The following is a 19,353-nucleotide window of genomic DNA, read 5'->3' as shown; positions in this document are numbered from 1 at the left end:
CAGTGTACCAGTCATACCAGTACAGATGGAGGCTCTGCGTCAAGGGAAAAACCTATACAAAGCAAACATCTAAATCTAGATTGCTCTCTCTTCTCAACTCAACTAGAAAACTCAGATCCAATAGTTTCCAGTGCACCTTCAACACACCACTCCCATCCAACTCTTTACATCACAGAGAAGACCAAAGGCATCCAAGTCGTCAGCTCTTTCTCATTTTCTTTTTATGCCCAACAGGCTGAAAAGTAAAAGGAAGCTGCCCTCCCCCTTCACCTGCAGCACATCCATCTGACTTCCTCCTCTGGCAGTCCGGCCTTCTGGGGAGGTCGGAGGCTGAGAACGTGTGTTTCTTCTCAGCTCCTCTAGGGTTAGCTCATGGGCTGAGATCTCCGCTTGGATTTTCTACAAAGAGATTAGAAAAGGGAGAGAAAGTCTGTTTTTTTTTTTTTTTAAGTTTCATAGAGTCACACAACAGATAAGAATATATTGACCCCTATCCATACTTTCATAAGTGTGCGTATAATAATAATATGGGCCACCTGTATCGTAGGACTGCTGTGTGCTGTGCACAAAAGTCTTTGTATTTGTCACTTCAAATGTTCACCACTTATTTATAAAGAGGGAATTTCCCCAGTTTCATAGCTAAGAAAATTGTAGTTTTTAAATGGTGATCATTTGCAATTATCTCACATAAGAACCCTGAGAACCCCCAAACCCACATGCTGCCCTGTAAGTAAGGCCGGCCTTTCTCACTGACTCTCAGTTGGGATGGCAGAAGGAGCTGGTGCCCTTGCAGGTGAGGAGACGATTACATATGCTCTCTTTACGACCTTATTGCCCTCACATCCATGGCAATACCTGGGCTTCCTGAGGAACTTGGAAGGCATCTATCCTGTCGGTCAAGTACGTTGTGAGCTGCTTGTCCAACTCCCCTAAGCTCTCCTGCAAGACCTGAAGCATGTGGTCAGTTTCACGCAGGACCTGGAGTTGCTTTTCCAAAGAAATCTGATTGCTCTCTGCCTACAGGGGGAAAAATTTACCCATTAGTCGCTCAGCACAAATATAAACAGCTGAATATAAGAAAACCCTTATGTTCTAACCACCAAGAAAAGGAACATACTATAAAAGCACTACTTTAAGACTTTGTCCTGCATTATAAATAAATAATAATTAGCAATGATAACAGTGAAAAGGTCCTTCTAGTATCTTACGCATCTTGCAGGAAGTTACTAATTTTTACTTCTTTCTATATAAAATGACAAAATACGAAAATGCCCTTAAGGGCACTATTTTAAGTGAAATAAGAGAGAAGGACAAATGCTGTATGACCTCACTTATATGTGGAATCTAAAAAAAAAATCACAAAAACAAAATGTTATATTACATATAACATATAATATAATGTTATATTTCAATTATACTTCAATAAAAAGGGAAAAATGTAAAAATGTCCTATGTACCATATTAAAATAAAGGAGAGAATAAAAATATGCCATTTATTACAAATTTAGGGTATTTTTAGGACTCAGCAATAAACCTATAAACAAGAATATAAAATATAACAGAAACATCTATGAGTAGAGTGAACATGGAAATTTCTCTTTCTGCAAAGTTTAAAGAAGTTCTACAGATGTGCATTGTGTTGAGCCACTATTTATTGAACTTTTGGGTTAAGTTTGATGCTATTCATGATCTAAACATCAATAGTTATTTTTTAATATGTGTTCGAAAGCTTCTAATATCCACCCAACTCTCCTATAAAAACAATCTCCTTTCTCTACTTACTGATAGGGACATGCATGTTGTGATACATTCTGAGTATGTATCTAAGAGACTATGGTATTTTATAATAGCAGCTTATATCAAATTCTGATGGCTCTAATATTTACTAGGATAATATGAGTTATTATTCTTATATACACCTATAATATGTTCCTTAAAGGAAATTAAATAGCTCATAAGTAGAAATAATCTCAAAGACAAATTTTTAAATCATCGAGTTCTGCCTGCATTATAAATATAAGTGTAAGGTCTGCTCTTCCCTACCTAGTATTTCAATGCCCTCAACACCCCCGTTGGTTACCAACTTTTCCCCACGGTATAAGTTCCTGAGGTCCGCTCCATATCATAAATATCTAATCGACATTCACGCATGGCCCGGTTCTTACCAGGTGACTCAGCTCTTCATATCGACTGTTGAACACCTCCAGTTTCTCACTGATGATATCATCGAGGATCCCTCCATCAATCAGAGTCTGGCCAAGTTCCCGAATCTGGGTGCGATTGTCCGCTGGATGTCGCAAAACAGATTCTAGAGACTGAACAGGGACAGGGGCAAAAAATAATGCATTTACCAAGGCAAAGTGAATCAAGGATTCTAAAAATGTTCATTTTATTTAAAACCAGTAATTCCATTTTCTAGAAATCTACTTAAGGAACAAGATAAAAAATGATTAATTCAGGGACTTCCCTGGTGGCGCAGTGGTTAAGAATCCACCTGCCAATGCAGGGGACACGGGTTTGAGCCCTGGTCCAGGAAGATCCCACATGCCGCAGAGCAACTAAGTCTGTGCGCCACAACTACTGAGCCCTCGTGCCACAACTACTGAAGCCTGCGTGCCTAGAGTCCATGCTCCGCAACAAGAGAAGCCACCACAATGAGAAGCTCATGCACTGCAACAAAGAGTAGCTCCACTCGCTGCAACTAGAGAAAGCCCGCACGCAGCAACGAAGACCCAATGCAGCCAGTAAATGAATAAATAAAATAAAATAAATTTATTTTTAAAAAGATTATTTCACAAAAATGCCCCTCATGGTATTAATAAACACATAAAATTGAGAACTCAGCATGAATGATGACATATGACAATTCCATAAAAATAATTTCAATAATTATTAATTACATGGGAAAATGTTCATGGTATGAAACAAAGTTTAAAAGGAAAAAACAATATTATACAAATCAAAGAATTTCAAACTGTAACTGATTATATTACTAAAAAGTTTCTATACCATATATAAAATTCAAGGCACTGTTTTATATACACACTTTATATATACATAAATGTAATCATATGGCTACATATTATTCCCATATTACAGATAGGAAAACTGAAGCTCAGAGAACGTAAGTAATTTGCCAACACACACACAGTAAAAAGAAGAGCTAAGATTCTAACTTGGCTCCAAAGACTTGGTGATTCCAAAGCCTTCGATCCAGTTACTGTAAAGTACTACCTCCCAGCATATATACCTAAAAATAGTAATTCGGAAGAAGAACAATAAAATGTTTTAAAGTGTTATCTTACACTTTATACTTTTCTCAATTTTCCATATTTCTAGAATGCACATGTATTAACTCTCATGTTAGGAAAGTATGTGTTTTTAAAATAATCTTTCAAAACATTTTTTAATACTCTGAATCTCTCACTCTGCTATTTTATTTGAGAAATGACACCTTTTCGCCAGAAGAGCATCTGGCTCCTGGAATTTAGGTACCACATTTGACTTATTTCTGACCTTTAATCCAGTCATCTACTTAATTACTACATCCTATTCTTACAGTTTTAAAAGCACAGCTACCATCTTCCTCTTCTTTTTTTTTTAAGAAAATCTATTCTTTTCACACTTTAATCCACTTAAGAAACTGTTATTAAGTTATCATGTGCCACAGGCTGTGCTGCGGAACTAACTGGGGAACAACAAAAAATTCAGGCACATTTCTTGGCCTCAAGGAACTCAAGTTCAGGCTTGGGGACAGGATCCCAGGCCTCCAACACTGCCTTCTCCAGCCTGTCCTCCAATTTTCACATCTGAAGACAACAGAATAGAAGCCACTGTAAACCCAGTCCTTGCCGTGTCTAATGAGCAAAAGTAACTTTATGAAGGAACAAGAGAGCATTGTCCTAATAACATAAGGCAGAGTTTTATCCAGGGACTGGTAAAATCAATCTGGAAAATCACTAGAGCACTTTATGAAGTCTAAAATGTACTAATTAGCAAACAACTAACCACCTCATAAGGCTGAGTTTAGTGGGTCACCAATAATCTAAATATACATGATGTTATAAATACTTCAGGCAATGGAAGAAAACAAGTTACGCTGAAAACTACCAACGAAGCGAAAGTATTTGCTGGCATAAGGCATTATGTTCCTTGTTTGAATACTCATTCAGCCTCATTCAACAAAAAGAACCACCCAGAACACAGGCTCCCACCTCCAGGGCTTCGCTGACAGCATCTGTCTTCTCAGGCAGGGCCTCTGTGCTCTTCATCCGCTTCTTCTCAGGCAGGGCCTCTGTGCTCTTCATCCGCTCTTCCAAAGTGTTTAGCCAGGTAGTCTCAAGATCCAAATAGTGGAGCAGTTCAATCCAACAAGACCATACCTCCTAAATAGGCAGGGAAAAGTTAGACAAGATAAGAAGCCATTTAGAGACACAATGCATCTCTACTGCTGCACATTCTGTCTAATCAAGAATAATTTCATTTAGATACAAGTATAAATGGGCTTTTAGAAACTGATGAAGCTGGTATTTCAAATAAGTGAAATAAAATCGAATTCTTCGATTAACTGTATTAGACCAACTGGAGGGAGGTAGGAGGCTGCTTCACTAAGATAAATTCCAAGGCTCTGTTTAAATGCCCAAAATAAAACTATATAATTAGTAGAAGAAACCAGGAGGGAAACATTATGAGTTTGTTTTTAAATAGAAAGGTTAAAAAAAATACCCAGTGCAACACTTTTTAACAGCTATATAGGAAATTGGTTCCCTGGGTCCACCCTATTCCAACTCAGAGCTAACGGGTATAACCATTTGATGTAGACTCTTTCCAACTTTTTTCTAAATTCATATGAACACGTCTACATATGAACAGAGCAACTTTTTACCCAAATTGGAATGTTACTATAATTGCTGCATTAGTTGTAGTCACTTATTCCTCATTCCTGTGGGGAGTTGGGGGCTGAGGTATGATTCATCCTCCAATTCCTAGGAGCAAAATTATGGGAGAAACAAACCCCATGGGAGGAGCCTATTTGACGGATAAATTTAGAAGACGGAGTTCAGCATGGAGCCTACTGGGTTGGTCCTCTTTCAGATCCACTGACTCAGAGGACACATTCTAGTAGCATACACCCCATATGAGGAATACTTACCAGGTCAGGGGTCAGCAATTTTTTCTATAAAAGGCCAGATAGTAAATGTTTTAGGTTTTACAGGCCACATCTGGTCTCTGTCACAGATTCTTCTTTATTTTTTCTGTGTGTGTGTTGCTTTGTTTTTAACAACTCTTTAAAAATTAAAAATATACAAACAATTTTTAGCTCCTGGGCCATACAGAAACAGGCCACAAAACAGATTTGACCCACAGGCTGTAATCTGGCGACCCCTGGCTAAGACTAAAAAGGAAAAGAGGTGTCTGGTCCCCCAAATTTCTATAGGCAGAAAGCAGGCTGAGAAATCTACTCAGCTGCAAGCAGAGCCCTATTTCTTATGGGAAGGAAGGGATGGCTTACAGAGAAGCTCTCACAAGAAGCAAGACTGGCCCCTAATCAAGCAACAGTCCCTGGCCCGAGAGTAGGAGCCCTGACTACACGTATCTGGCTAGATTTCAGAACTACTAGCATTAGATTTCAGAGTCACTAATGCCAGTGCCTGCTCTTTTCACCTTCCACTGCCCCAACCTTTTTTGAATGGGAGTGTCCACTGAGGTTTTCCTGTACCTATCTCACCACTGTGTTGGGTATATGAGGCTCAGATAACTTATCTTTTTAGTGCCTGGGTCGCCAGATCAAGAGGTGCCACACCCACACACCTGCACCTGAAGAAAACTGTTCCAAGGAGCCACATTTGCATTTGCACCTGATGTAGATTGCATGATACTGGATTTTGAGCTTGATGCTGTACTGAATAAGACCTTAGGAGTCCCTGGGAGAGTGTAAGAGTATTTTGCATGTAGAAGGACTGTAACTAACTTATGACCAGAGAGTGAACTATGCTGGATTAACAATGGCCACAAATTTATTACAGCTACTCCTGTGAAGTGGTGAAATTGTCTTCCCCTCCCCTGAATGTGGGCTGGCCTTGTGACTTGCTTAGAGCAAAAGAAGGCTACAGAGATGATGCTGTGTCAAAGTGCAGACCTAGCCTTTAAGAGAACTGGCAGTTTCTGCGTTCTCCCTCTTAAAAGCCAGCTGCCATGCTGTAGAGAAGCCATAAACCTGAGAGGCCACGTGGAAGGGGACCTGGTGGATGAGAGTGGACCTGAGTGGAATATCCATAAACCACATGGAGCAGAAGAGCCATGCAGCTGAGCCAAATCAACCCATAGAATCATGAAAAATAATAAATGGTTGTTTTTGAAAGCCATTACATTTTGGCAAGGTTTGTTACACAGCAATTAATAACTGAAACATAAGTGTATATATTAAAAATATACAAACATGTTTGGGAAGATTATACATCACTTTCTAGATAATGATTACTTTAAGAGAGGGATCAAAAGATGGTATGAGATGGGGAAAAAGGGAACGGGTTCTGTAATGCCAATTAATTTTATTTGGAAAAAGAAGATCTGGAAAAATATGGCAAAATGTAACATTAGTTATAGCTGAGGGATATGTATATGGGTGTTAGTAATATCATCTGTACTCTTCTGTAAGTTTTAAATATTTCATGATTTAAAACATTTTAAAGGAATCTAGAAATAATCAAGGTAATAAAGTTGGACTCTTTGGAAGAAAGGCATCCTTACTCTAATTTAGAAATTTGGGCTGTTTCTACCCAAGATCTCTCGGTAATCCCTCACATAATTTTAAAAATGCTTCCATTGGGAAATCTTTTTTCTTCTTATCACTTCCCCTTTCAAAGGCATCAAGGTGTCATATTTTCTCTTTTATCTACTTTGTTTTCTTACACTTTTCCTTTTCTTCTCTCAAACTAATTCCAAAATAATTCTAAAAGTAATTCTGCAGGCAATACTAAAACCTTGATATATTTCATTCCTCATTCTCAAACTGTCATCTCTGGGTCATAAAGACAGTGTGAAGAAATGACACAGAATTCACGGTGGTCTCTTGTTAGCTTGGGATAACCTGGGGACTCGATTATTTAAACATATTGTGAGCAGTTACTTTGGCTAATAATAGACAGAAAAATAAACAAACCAAAAAAAAGCAAAATCATGGGTGATTAAGGCAGAGAAGAAAACATGGACAAGACTGTAGTAGAATTCAATTCCAGGATCATCTACTGGGACTTAAGATTAGCCATACATAATGTTACATATTATGTTCACAGAATGTTAAATTCTCAAATGAGTAACCTCAGGTGTTTTAAGTTAGGCAGTATCTTAATATTAAAGAATGAGGCTTTGTTGACTTGTAGCTTTCTTATTAACTAATCCAAATTACACTTATTTTATAGATTCAGAACAAGTGAGTAATGAGTGAATTTAGTTTAAATACTGCAGTTGTGATTACCATTTTAGGATTCATCACAATGCAATCATTTGTTTTAGGTTGAACTGAATTTAAATTGCTATCAACTGAAGGCCTTCTTAAGTCTTTTCAATAAGATGTGACAAATGTCACACTAATACAAAAGCAAACAATCAAAAACTTAATTTTATTAAAAAAACAACTCATAGAATCATCTACATCTTAAATCCTATGGCCAGGGTAGGGGAAATGGTCCAGCAAAATACCAGCACATTCAAGTTGGTCTTTCTTTCACTCTAAATAAAACCTATACTTTTAGACACCGCTCTAAAACAGAAACCTCAATTCATCTCTGTGCACTAACAAGGCAAAAAAAAGGAGGTACTCACAGTATATGTCTTAGAATTTTAGGACTGGAACAGACTCTACAGATCATCTGTAATATAAAAACCTTGAAAACCTTGACTTCACAATAAATGTCTAAAGCTAAGAACCTACTTTTCCAAGAAACTTCCACTAACTGAAGGCAGATCTTGCTCTCCAGTTTTCTTTTCTCTGTTTCATTTTTATCAACCTATTACTAAATTATTATTTAATAATTACTACTACTGTTATTATTATTATCTCAATCATGAAAAAACTACTTTTCTTTTACGATCTAGTATTTGAAAAGAAAAATGGAGGTTTTTTCCCAAGATATGGAAGCAGCAGGTACATTACAGAATGTGAATCTCAGAAATGCATCAGTGAAAAAACACCATACCTCCAGCGTGTGGCACTTTCCGCGAATTCTATTACAGAGAAGTTGGTAATTCTCCAGCACAACATTCAGCTCAGACGTCAATTCCTGGCCACCAGAGGGCACTTTTGCAGCTAATAACTTGATGTTGTCCTTGAGAATCTTCACTCTCACCTCCTTCTGCAGCACATCCTCTTTCGCCCTCTGTTCCAAGACAGAATGAACTTGAAAACTGGCTCCCTGTCTCAGGAACCAATTTCTTTCTTTTTCAAAAAATAACTGAGCCAAAATTAAAACATCCAGATGATTCTAACTACCTAATCTGAACATTATTAGGTAATCCCTACAGAGAGTGCTTGCGAAATAAGAATGCTAACTACAAAATTTCACTCATTATATATCCCGATGTACACAGTCCCCATGCAGACATTTCCATTTAATAACAGCACTGTTAACACCTAAGTTATCCCAAATTATGTTTACTGATAGGAAGCACTTTCAAAGTCTGGGTCCATAATAAGAATTAAGTGAATTAATTTTAATTGATCACTGGAAGTCGAGCAAAAATGGAAGTGCACCATGGTAGAAGTATTCTTTAAAAATAATATAAACATATTTTCTTCTGATAATTAACAGCATTTCAAAGATGACAAAGTTATACTGGGAAGATCTGATCTAAAAGTAGCTTCCCGCCTGACTCTCCTTCTGTGCTTGATGAAGTCTCATACTCAGGAAAATCAACCTCAAACAGCCTTTCACTTTCTCTTGTAGCTTTCTTTACTACTTAATGGTTTTAAATTTCTCTAGGTTGGGATAAAATAATTAAGTGTAGTGGTTTTCTTAAAATCCTAATGGTTGTTTGGCAGAATAAAAATTAAATGTTGCCCAATCAAGAGTTTTAATTTCATTTTTTAAAATTCTCATTCCTAGTGACCTTAAAAAAAAAACAAGAACAACAACAAAAAAACCCCACAGAACTACAATGTCAATAGTGCAAATAAGATGGTTCTTAACATGGTAGGCTACCTTTAAAATACCTTATATACTGAATATTTTTAAAGTTTCAAGGAAAGCTACACTAAAAAAAGTGTTTCTGTGAAAATACTACAATAAAAGTCCTTTTTATTTACTTTGACTCATACACAATAATGTACTGGTGAAAAACAATCCTTTAAAAAAATATCTGCAGAGATGTTTGCTTTTGTTATACTTGTAGGCAAGTTGCAACTCTTATTTTTTTAAAAGTAGCTTTTAAGACACTATCTCCTTTGGCTTCGACACTGAAGGACACTTGAAGCAGTGTTGGGAAAGTGGGAATGATGTCCAGTTCTTTTATTATATAAAAAAAGAGAGTGTGCAAGACTACTGACACAGAAATATAAGTTTACAGGAAATACATCCTGTGGACCCAACTGATATTAAATCCCTTGACGACATTCCTAATGCTCCTCTCACCTGCTCCAACCAAATTTTGGTATTCATGTGTGCCCCATGTATTAGCTGGAAGAATACAGCTGGTGAAATAAAGATAAACCCCAACCTAATGGGGAAGTCTCTCTTGTTCTTTACAAAAAATAATTCTTCTTGAAAATTTCTGGAAATAGATAGTGGTGATGGTTGCACAACATTATGAATATAATTGATGCCACAAAATTTTTGAGTCATTTACTGTGGCTCACCAAGGTTCTAATGTAAGACATTTTCTCAGGGGCCCTCAAGACTCAACTCATGGGCCAAGTTAACATGTGGACTCTCAGCTTCCTAGCCCTAGTAAAATCATGGCAGCTGAACCTCCTTTTTTTGTTGTTGTTGTTTTTTTATAACTTGAAATCTTACTGTGAAAGATTATATGTACATTATCAGGCCTTACAGCTAGGCAGATGATTGACCGACTGATTGATTTTAAAGGCAGCAGGGGAGATAGAAAGCCTCTTGACCCTGACTGTCCAGCCTCACCTTCATTTCCTCCACAGCACTCTCAAGTTCTTCTGGTGACTTGTATTCAAAATCCTTCTCCAGGTAATCTTCTTCTGCTTGGGTCATCCATTCCTGCATCTCTGCCAAGTCTTTTTTCAGGTTCACCACTTTTTCCTGACTTTCAGACAACCTATTTTTTTGAATAGTAATCTAGGAAGGAAAAGCCATTCACTCGAATAAACAAATCCTGATACGTTAAATGTCAGCTTCTAGTTTCTAATATCAAAAGACACGGTAATAACTTTCCACAAAGAGTCTTAAGGTTTAAAATTCAGATGAAACTCTTTAAACATTTTGTGCTGATGCTGTGGAATATAAGCAATAGTGAAAACAATAATTATAACTGGGATTCGGTATCACATTTTGGACATTAATCTGGAAATACCTATTATAATTTTGAAAATACATAACTGTTGACAGAATAATACTCAACTGAAGGACTCTAACCTACATCCATAAAAGCATATATTTCAAGGAAATCTACTATAACCTTATTTATGGGAAAAAAAAACATGAAGCAACCAAAATGTCCATTTTTTCCTTTTTAACAGGATTCCCCATTAAGACTGCACTTTTTAAAAGCAGAGAAGAGTAGATTGCTATCAAAGATGTTGATACAACACTGCTTTACAAAATTTTGGTTTTGATAATCTACTGTACTTGTATATTCCACGCAGATACAAAAAAGTTACATTAGAAAATAGGTATTTGTCTGAATCTGGTTCAATAGCTTTTTTAACTATTTTAAGAAGCCTAAAAATATCTTTCAGAAAGATCCCTCTAACCACACACTGACTTCTGTGGGAGAAGATATCATACCACACAGATCATCCAGGGCTTACTTCACTATTCAACCTCCCACTCAAATGAAATCTTGCAGTAGTGGTCACCCTGCCAGGGCTTGCTTGGCTGTGACACTGATGGTGACAAAGGGGCAGTTCAGGAATAGGATGGCTCTCTCGAGAGTAAGGGGGAATACTTAGTGGCCCTCCTGTTTCACTCTCCAAACAGGATCACAGTCATAAAAATAGACAGGCACTAAATAGGAGCTTGTATTTCACTGCCCCACATGGCACTCAGAGAGGCTACTGCCAGCAATATACACAGCCCTGCTTCCCAAGTCTTGTTGACCTAGTGGACTTTTTTAAAAAATACAGATTTCAGGGCCCCACTTCCCCAAAATTCTTTTTACTAGTAGTTTCCAAACACTAGTCAGTTATATAATATTCATGGATCCACAGAGAAGTGAGAAAAATAAAGACACTGTAGCAAACTTTTCAAAAAAAGAAAAGCTGAAAATTATCATTAATTATCTGAGATTATATACTTTCTACATTTTGGCATTAAGATGTTTTTCCTTTCATGATATCATGCATATAATAGACTGTTTTTATTTGTTGATTTTATATATCTATCTTTTCTTAGAAAAATAAAAATTTGGCAACACTATGTTTGTCCAAAATTTCTTCAACCTTTTACTACGCAGTGATATACAATAGTCTAGAACTGCTTTAGATAATTACATAGCAGGTGGCTGCCTCCTTGCTGAAGACACTTAAAAATTTCCCATGTATTTATTCCCATACTTTGAAAACAATAATAATCCACAATTAATTTTATGTTGTCTTATGTGTATGTATGTATATATGTAGATAAACAGATACACAGATCTAAATATCTACATGTGCCTAAGCATCTACCTATCTACCCATCTAGCTATTGTCTTCCTTGCTCTTCACTGTCACCTCCAAACCAGTTTCCTTATTTGCTTCCTAAAAAAAACCCCAGCTCCTTCAAGCACATGTCATCAAATTATAGCACATTTAAAGGAGTTTGAATTTGGCTAGAATATAAGATGACGTTATGAAAGTATTTTCTTAAGTGTGACAATGATACTGCAGTTTTGTAGAAGATTGTCCTCATTCATGGAAGAAGCAAAAGCTGAAGCATTTAGGAGTGAAATGTCGTAATATTTTCGACTTCCCATCAAAACTACATATATAACAACAAAAAAAGGTATGCGTGTGTGTGCCTGTGTGTGCATGTATGTATGTAAAGAGAGAAGGAGGAGAGAGAGAAAAGGCAAATGTGGCAAAACATTAACAACTGGCAAATTTAGGAATGGCTTATGGCTGTTCTCTTGACCGTTATTTCAACTTTTCTTTAAATTTGAACTTGTTCAACATAAAGAATTTGGGGGCCTCCCTGGTGGCGCAGTGGTTGGGAGTCCGCCTGCCGATGCAGGGGATACAGGTTCGTGCCCTGGTCCGGGAGGATCCCACATGCCGCGGAGCCATGGCCGCTGAGCTTGCGCGTCCGGCAAGGGGAGAGGCCACGACAGTGAGAGGCCCACGTATTGGAAAAAATAAAAATAAAAATAAAAATAAGGAATTTGGGGGGAAACAAAATAAAATACTCGGGGATGCAAATATAAAATTTTTGTGTATAAACATTAAACAAAAAACATTGTATTGGGGCTTCTCTGGTGGCGCAGTGGCTGAGAGTCCGCCTGGCGATGCCGGGGACACGGGTTTGTGCCCCGGTCCGGGAAGATCCCACATGCCGCGGAGCGGCTGGGCCCGTGAGCCATGGCCGCTGAGCCTGCGCGTCCGGAGCCTGTGCTCCGCAACGGGAGAGGCCACAACGGTGAGGGGCCCGCATACCAAAAAAAAAAAAAAAAATTGTATTTAGAGATATGTACTATCTACACAACTGTCTGTGGGGTATTCCTGCATTTCATATTTTCTCCTCTTGTTTTCTACCCCTTTCTCACTCACTTCAGCTGTATGCAACCTCACTATTACTTCACTAACAAAACAGAAGCAATCAGAAGAGAACTACGTCATATTCCCACCGTACACATAGTTGCCTTCCCTTCATTACCACAGAGGGACTACCTAATAGCAATTCTTTCACTTAGAGGGTGGACCTCATCCCCTCTTGCCTAATCACAGACTTGGCTTCAGCAATTATCTTCTCTCAATCTCTTCTGCATCATTTTCTCTTTCTAAGTGAAGTCCTTTTTGGCATGCAAACTTCCAGTAAAACCCCTTATTTTTAAAAATTACAGAAACGGCTCTTTGGATCCCCACATCCCCTCCAGCACCTACCCCATTTCTCAGCTCCCTTGAATAGAGAAATTCTCAAAGGTTGGTTACACTTGCCCCAGTTCTTCATTTGCTTTCCTCTCCTCAACATCCTCCAATGTGACTTTCTTTCCCACCACTCCACTGGAACCACTTTTCTCAAAGTCCATAAAAGCGATCATCTTGTCAAGTCTAAAGCTTGCTTTCCAGTTCTGATTAGTCTCAGCAGTCCTCAGCATTGAGCACTGTGGAAAGCTCTCTCCACTTGGCCCCTGGGGTCTCACGCTCTCCTGGCATTTCCCCTTAGCATCCTTGGCCAGTGGTAAGTGCTAGAGACCCCATTTGCATGTCTCGTAATCTTGAATTTAATCCTTCCAGTATGGAAAGCATCACTTTACCTGCTCCCACAAAAGCTTCTCCTTGAGTCTTCACCATTTCAGTAAATAGCACCACAATTCACACAAAGTGGAAGCTTTGCAAAAGTCCTGAGCTGTCATCAACTATTCACTTTGCCTCATATCACATATCTAATCCATTACTAGACTCCCAGCTCCACTTTCAAAATATAGTGCAACCCAACATTTCTCATGACTTCCACCACTATCTCCCTAGTCCAAGGGGCCATCCTCTCTCTCCAAGGCTGCAATAACCTTTAAGTATTCTCCCCATTTTTCTTGCTTTCCCAGAGCAAATTATCCACATGGAAGCCAGGGTGATCTTAAAAGAGCTATCATGTATCAATTCCTTGCTCAAATCACTCTGCCTTCTATGTAAAATCATACTTGAAATAAAAGTCAAAGTAGCTGTAGTTGTATTCCAGCTACAACAACTTTCTTGTTCTTTATTGAATATGTTAAGTTCATTCCCACCCAGGGGCCAAAGGTGCAATAGCACCCTCGCTTCATTAAAAAAACATGACCCAATTCTGGCCCCAGCCTGCCACCCATGCTGTAGTTATTCTAGACCACAGTTTTTCAAACTGGATGGGCTATAACATCAGTTTACTCTGTCAAGAGAAGCCACTATCTACCTCTTGAAAACCACAGGCAGTGAAGTTTAAAAACTCACCTCTTTGCTACATTTCTCCAGTTGTGTTTGGTAGTCAGCTAGTTTTGTTTGCAGCCAGGTTTTGATTCCAGCAACTGGAGAGCTTCGAAGGTTAGCTTCTATTTCTTTCATGTCTTTCAGAGATGATTCAATTGTTTCTATTTCATTAACAAATGCCTGAAAACATAACATAAGCCCTTGTTGGGTTCATGCCTATATAAGTAGATGCCATTATTACAGTTTGTCTGCCTGTATCCCTGCAAATATTTTAAGAACAGACTGCTTGGGAGTCAGGACTTTTAACTACTTAAGAAATATTGTCTTAAGAAATTCATTTCACCTGGATGTTTCATATAGCCATCTGCCAAATTAGATTGGAAATACTTGACTCTCAGCAGGGAATAGTACTTTTAATTAATTTAGAGAAGCCTAATGATTTCAACAAATATAAAATGCAAGAAGTATTACTGGCAAACTTCATTTGTAAAATATGTTTTTCTTAAAGCCTCACCATGTGTTACAATAAAAGCAATATACAACTGGTAATTATGACACTAAGATTGTCACTGTACATAAAACAGCAGCTACTGGGCTTCCCTGGTGACGCAGTGGTTGAGAGTCCGCCTGCCGATGCAGGGGACACGGGTTCGTGCCCCGGTCCGGGAAGATCCCACATGCCACGGAGCGGCTGGGCCCGTGAGCCACGGCCGCTGAGCCTGCGCGTCTGGAGCCTGTGCTCCGCAACGGGAGAGGCCACAACAGTGAGAGGCCCACATCCCGCAAAAAAAAAAAAAAAACAGCAGCTACTAATTAACTAATTGCTCTTATGTTCTACACCCAAAATTTAATCTGAAAAAGAACAGATACATGTATATGTATAACTGAATCGCTTTGATGTACACCTGAAACTAACACAATATTGTTAATCAACTATGCTCCAATATGAAATAAAAATTTTTTTAAATTCTATAACCATGGCCGAAAACAGAAATATGAAAAATAGTCATTTGTTGACTAGCTATAAAGTCAAAAAAAGGTTTATGATGAAAGATATTTTATCTAGGTTTATTGTCATGTCATATTCTTAAAATTTTAATAAGAGCAGCAAATAATAAAGAAGAAAATGTTATTTAGAACAGCGGGTTCCCTAGATCAGCAGAACTCACAGAGCACTGGTCAAGCTGTCTTTGTAGCCCTTCAGCATCTCCTTGGACAGCCTGCTCTTTCATTAAGAAGTCTTTCACACCATCCATCCACTTCTCAATGACTTTCGAATCAGCCTAAAACAAACACAATAACAAAGGGGGATATTACTCAGTGGCATTCAACCTACTACATCTCAAGATCTATTGCTACTGGGAAAAAGGCAACTTTTCAAAACTCTGATAGCATCATTTTCATTTATTTTATTTCTTTCTTTTTTAAACTTCCAACATTGAAAATAATTATTTTCTTCATTGTTGCCTAAAATCCTCATGAGATGATATCTTGGTGATCATTCTAAAAATTTCGAAACACTCTCCAGTGAACAAAGTTATTTTGCTTAACGTGAGCAATATCTATGATTAAGCATTCATATTAAAGGTAAAAAATGCTTTTCTGGGTATAATCAGCTTAAAAATCTTTCATTCTCATATAATTTAGAACAATTCTCTCCTTAAGTTGGCTACTCAAAGCAGGAGTAAATAAATAGCACAGTGGAGGGAATACAATAGATTTTTCTTAGTTCTGCGGTTCGATGCCTTGTTATCTAAGAACCCAGTATGGTCCACTACCCAGCTCCATTCTTTCATCCAACATTTACTAAGCACCCACTGTAATCCAGTTACTGTGTGTGGTACTGGGGGGAATGAGAAAGGGAACATTTTGCAGAAAGACTGAGACTTCAGACAGGTAGTAACACTGGAACTGGACCTTGAAGAATGCAAATAATTAGGTCCAACTTGAGCTCCAAAACTAAAGTGATGGTCATTCCTTTCCAAGGTCCCCCATCCATCATTGGTTAGAGTCTGATTTGTTATTTTCCCTTGCATTGAGCTGAATTTGTTTCCTTGTACTTTCCTCAATTATTTGCTTCTCATTCCTCCCTAGGAATGGAAATAAATTAACTATCTTATTCAAAAATAACCTTCAGATTGGAAGGCAGCCTCTATGTCTTCCCTTAGTCTTTTAGTGATTAAACACTCCCAATTCTTTCCATGATGCTCTAGTACATGATACCCAGATACTGCAATCAACACTGTGATCAACATGCTCTGAAAATTACATCAACTTTTTAATGTACTTAAAATATGCCACCGAGAACCAAGTACTCTTATCCTTAAAATGTTGCAATGAATGATGAAGATGGAACCTAACTGGTATTTTACATATCGATATTACATTCAGAAAATGCCATCTAAATTTTTTTTCAGTTTTATTTTTCTTATTGTAGAGTTGGGTTTTGTTTCCTTCATTTTTTAAAATTTGTTTAGATATATATTATTCATAATATTATGGTTATAGCTAAAACTCCAAAATTCGCACAGCTACCTCAAAAGTACATTTTCCCTATTCCATACTGTTTAACTGACTTCTGTAATAAATTCAGAACTTGATATTTATAAATATTAAATTTTGCCTTGTTATGTTAACGATACTAGTTAACACTACAACAATAAAAAGCCAACAGAATGATTTGAATTTTTAGTTTCTCCACTTTCTTATCAGCTGTGCCTCCCAGCTTTCTCGTATCTGCAAATCTGACAGTGAGCTATCCTTTTTCTGTTGGGTTTTTTTGGGTTGGGTTTTGGGTTTTTTTCCAGATGAAAAATAAGGCCAATTACAGTGCCTACCTGAGTATTCCCCCATGAGGACACCATCTCATTCATTAACCAACAAACTTTCAGCTTCGTTTTCAAAACATGGGAATCAACATAATTCTAGCATCTAAGTAGCTTTCCACTTCCTTCTGATAAGGTTATAAGAGATTTTCTCAAATACTTTGCTGATATCAAGACTTACCCAAAATGATAGTTTGTCAGCATTATTTCAACTAAATGAGCACACATGAAATGTGAGACTATGAATCTGTATTATCTAATAATCTAGTAATCCTCCTCCAAAAAATAAATAAAAGCAAGCAGTACTTAGGAAATGCGTTTGGACAAGGCTTATGAGTGGTATCCATGCTGACTCCTGGTGACCACCACATTCTATCCTAAGCACATATAAGATCTCTGGTTGATCATTCATTTATAGCTTTGCCAGGAACTGACATCAAGCTTACTTCAGGTCTTTAGCTTCTAGAAAATAATGTTCCCCCTTATTTAGGACATTCACCCATCTCCACTTTTTTTCTGGTAATTTCCTCACAAGTTGCATAATCCGACCTTGAGATCATGGGTAAAATCCCACGCTACTCAGGATGTAGATTTAGGCATCTGAAGGACTGCGTCGTTTTTCCATCTAACTCATAATTCAGGCTCTAATGCACCCTCAATAATGACCATTTTCCACTTTCTAGTTTACAGGGTCATTCTCTGATGAAGATGGGAAGCAAAAAGTGCTTATATAGCTGGGCCTTTCTGTCTACTCTATTCATGTTATACCACCCTGTGCAAGCACTTCCTCGTTCCCCTCCTCCCAAGCAAGCTTTGAAAGCCCTTTCAGTCACACTGTGCACTTTCCCCAAGCTTCCTTTCCCTCCGTTCTTCAGCTTGTCTGTCACTATTCTCACACACACACACTACTCTTATATATTTTCAACTGGTGACATATCTCTTCTTCTGGGTTTGCTCCAGCATTCTCAGATCTTATCCTAGAAGACTCCTTAGGAAGACATGATCAGTGCAGGGTGGAGTGGGGTGTATAAAAGATAAAAGTGCAAAAACAGAGAAAGTACGAATGTATCTACAGAGTTCATAAAGGGCCTTTTTAACTGTCCATTTAACTTGTTACCACTTCTTGCACTGTTAATCTCCAGTCTGAACTTTTTAAGAATTCAAGGCAGCATTACTGCTGTGTAACTGGGCAATTCATTAAATCTTGTTTGGAATAAGGAAAATTGATAGTCTCCTGGGCCAAGACTTTTTGAAGTTTATACGGAAGCATTATATTCCAAGAAGGTTTTAACCACAATCAGCCTTGACTGAAGCAAGCAGCCTCAGTGATCCCCATCATTGGCATAGGAGAGGAAATTTTACGGCATCAAGCCCCTTCCTCCCTCCTTCAGACACATACAGACCCTTGTGAGCACACACAATTCACACATACCTGCCCCTCCTCTTACAGTGAAACATAAGAAAGAAAGAGGGAAGCAACAGACATAGACAAGCCACATAGACCAACTGATCATCCCAATAGGAACAAAGAGAACAGAGAGGAATCTGAAAAGTGTTTTCCTGACTAAAAATCCTGCAGGTAATCCTGACCACACTGATTTCTAAGACAGGCAGTGTGCTCCATGAAAAGAAAGACCAAGGTCTGGATACCTAGTTCAGCATCTTACCAGCCATGAGGCCTTGAGAAACTAATTTCTCAATTTCTCTTCAGGGAGCATCCATAGCTCACCTATAAAATAGGAATAATAACAACTGCCTCGCCTGATTGTTTTGAAAAACAGAGATGGTACAGAGCAGGTATGCAGTAAATGGTAGCTAGTATTATTCAGATCTACAAAATCAAGTGCTTTACTACCAAGATTAACCCCATGAAAGAATTACCACTTCAGGTTCTGGTGTCTATTCCTAACAGACACTTCATAGGAATGAGTAGCCAGGGTGAGTACATATTTGCATAAGCATCTGTTTAATGTGTTTAAATGCTGCCAACACTAATGCTTGTTCCATCACATAACTGTTCAAAAGTGGCTGTTTGAAAGAACTACTGCTTATGACAGTTCTGACTAGACCCGGCTAAATTCAGCTCAGCAGAAAGAAGCCAAGTACATGAGGAAAGGCCCAAACTCTAGAAATGCCTGATAACAGAAGCTTCACAAGGCATCCCTACCCTGTGGCTACAGAGTGCGGGAAAGGTTTTTAGATCACTAAGCTCACTACTAGCAGCCATTTGTGTGCAGTGCAGGAGAC

The 19,353-nt window shown here is 38.1% G+C and overlaps 1 protein-coding gene across 1 annotated transcript in view; it reads right to left on the bottom strand.

Moving 5' to 3' along the window:
* Nucleotides 1–19,353, bottom strand: part of UTRN (utrophin) — a 503,258-nt gene that overhangs the window by 318,828 nt on the left and 165,077 nt on the right. Inside the window, 9 exon segments of the mRNA XM_007450323.1 lie at nt 271–399; nt 856–1,017; nt 2,166–2,315; nt 4,215–4,256; nt 4,293–4,385; nt 8,199–8,378; nt 10,131–10,301; nt 14,306–14,461; nt 15,451–15,564. Coding sequence (XP_007450385.1) covers nt 271–399; nt 856–1,017; nt 2,166–2,315; nt 4,215–4,256; nt 4,293–4,385; nt 8,199–8,378; nt 10,131–10,301; nt 14,306–14,461; nt 15,451–15,564 — 1,197 coding nt within the window.

The sequence above is a fragment of the Lipotes vexillifer genome, unplaced genomic scaffold (genome assembly GCF_000442215.2).
Source record: "Lipotes vexillifer unplaced genomic scaffold, Lipotes_vexillifer_v1.1 scaffold112, whole genome shotgun sequence".
In the NCBI taxonomy this organism is placed as follows: domain Eukaryota; kingdom Metazoa; phylum Chordata; class Mammalia; order Artiodactyla; family Lipotidae; genus Lipotes; species Lipotes vexillifer.
Note: the sequence above shows the minus strand (reverse complement) of the source record. Positions and strands in the feature narration are given on the sequence as shown.